The sequence below is a fragment of the Lepus europaeus genome, chromosome 18, assembly GCF_033115175.1.
Source record: "Lepus europaeus isolate LE1 chromosome 18, mLepTim1.pri, whole genome shotgun sequence".
NCBI classification, from domain to species: Eukaryota; Metazoa; Chordata; class Mammalia; order Lagomorpha; family Leporidae; genus Lepus; species Lepus europaeus.
The window spans coordinates 47,331,725-47,333,714 of NC_084844.1; the positions used below are offsets into that span (position 1 = coordinate 47,331,725).

At 52.0% G+C, this 1,990-nt stretch overlaps 1 protein-coding gene across 4 annotated transcripts in view; it reads right to left on the reverse strand.

Moving 5' to 3' along the window:
* The window catches only part of SMG6 (SMG6 nonsense mediated mRNA decay factor), a 261,478-nt gene extending 259,599 nt beyond the window's left edge, over positions 1 to 1,879 (reverse strand). Inside the window, exon 1 of one of the 4 annotated variants that reach the window (XM_062175680.1) lies at positions 1,699 to 1,879. In XM_062175680.1, the coding sequence (XP_062031664.1) occupies positions 1,699 to 1,786 (88 nt within the window). In that variant the 5' untranslated portion in view covers positions 1,787 to 1,879. Of the gene's footprint in view, positions 1 to 1,441; positions 1,532 to 1,698 lie in introns of those variants that run through there. The other 3 variants (XM_062175681.1, XM_062175684.1, XM_062175685.1) reach the window with 3 other exon arrangements.
* Between the last annotated feature and the right edge of the window lie 111 nt (positions 1,880 to 1,990).

Genomic DNA, 1,990 nt, shown 5'->3' on the forward strand with positions numbered 1-1,990 from the left:
CTGTCTATACAGCCCTTGCTCTACAGACACCTCAGTCTTTTCTTTCACCTGGAATATTTTTCTAGGGTGGCTAAGTCTGTTTAATGTATTAATGAGGAGTAAGGGTAGAAGAAAAAGAATATGTATAATAATCTACAGTCCTGAGCATCTCTGCAGGGGGAAAAAAAAAAAAGGTAATTCCAGGTTCTGAACTTGACCAGGATAATTCTATTCTTAAGGATACCACGCCTCCTACTGAAACAAACAGAAAGCAGTTCGTTTACGTTCTCCAACTCTACTTATTCTCCCAATTCTCTAACCATAGCCAGCAGTCACTTCAAGGGAATATTGCTCAGACTATCATCACCAGAACACCACAATTAACTGCTAATAGCATGATGGAATATGAGAAGAAAAAAGTTCCACAGGGGAGTTTCCCTGGACATTGGAAAGATGGTGACATGCTCTCAAAATACCAAGAACTGGGGCATTCAAGAGTAAGAATTCAGAAACCACACTGGAGGCTCCATGAACTTACTGAATGTTAGATGAGCAAAACTATGTCTTTTGTAAAGATCTGTTACTTGTATCTATTCAAGAGGAGACAACTGTAAGTATGCCCTAAACATTTCAGTGGGAAAGTGACAGGAATCATTGAGAACATTATCACCTACTCAATATGCAATGCTACATAAAATCCCAGTACTGTACTGTTTTATAAACACAATTACAAACAAATCCAGAATAGGATCGCATGGTCCTGCATTTACACCTTCAAACAGGAGTAACAAAACAGAAAATAAAGCTGAAAAAAATAAACTAGCTGTAGTTTAAAGATACCGCATCGGTATCTTCAAAGAGCCTTTATGAAGTATGAACAAAGATAAAGCAATTTAACCCCGGAATGGCTCACTCCCAGCAGTCTTTGTATCTTAGGAGTGGGTCAGGAGAGCTACTACTACTTCGCACAGCAAAGGGAAAAAGCAGCCTGAGTAATCCAATTCGGTGGACTAACAACTTCAGACTGTGGCCACAGGTCTGGAAAAGGCACCTACCACAGCTGCCGTTCTGCCCTAACAAAGAAAAGGTGCGACCCTAGAATCTTTCTTGCAGTTTTCCTGATGTGATTCGAGACTTTTAAATAAACTTGCAAAATGAGCATGCTCTCTGATAAAAACTGCTCCCACACATGCCAAGGCCAAACCAGAGCGGCGTCAGCCCTCGGAGGTCCTGGATCCCTGCAGTGGCGCAGCTTTGAGGAGCCTGCCTTAGGGGAAAAAAAAAAAAAAAAGTTCACCAAGGAAGTCTCAGGCTGTAAAAACTGTCTCAATTTCCCGGTTCCTCCTCTCCGAGGCGGCCTGCGGGTGACTGCTTCGGGACACACACACACACCGGGGGTCTCGCACACCCCACTGGGGGTCCAGAGGTTGGTCGGGGAGGGCTGGGCAAGGGGAACAGTCACCTTCGCGCTGAGACGCGGGTGGGGGCAGAACGCAGGCAGGGCTCTCCCAGAGGGAGACCCAGGTCGTGGCCGAGCCGGGTCCCACACCGGCCCTGGAGCTGGGAGGGAGGCGAGGGGACCGCCCGCGGCCCCCGCCCCCACTGTTGGGGGAAGGGGCGGGGGCTCCCGAGCGCCGCCGACCGGGCAGGGAGGAGGCAGAGGAGGAGAGGGAGGCGGGGCGGGCAGGCCCGGCCCAGGAGCTGGGCGGCGCGACTCACCTCTGCTCCCGGCCTGCGGAGCTAGAGTGGCCAGGATCCCTCTCAGCTCCGACGCGGAGATCCTCACACGCTCTAACCCCTCCGCCATCTTCGCGACTGCTGCTACAGCTGCAGCTACTTCGCCACCGCCGCGCGCAGCCAGGAAACCACGACGGACGGGCGGCGCGCGCGCTCACCCACTCCCACCCTTCTCCCCGCCCCCTCCCTCCTCCCCTCCCCAAACGACGGTGGCCGCACTGGGAGAAAAGCGCCGAACGCACGTTCGAGACGGCCAGCGCCGGAGCGCGAGCCC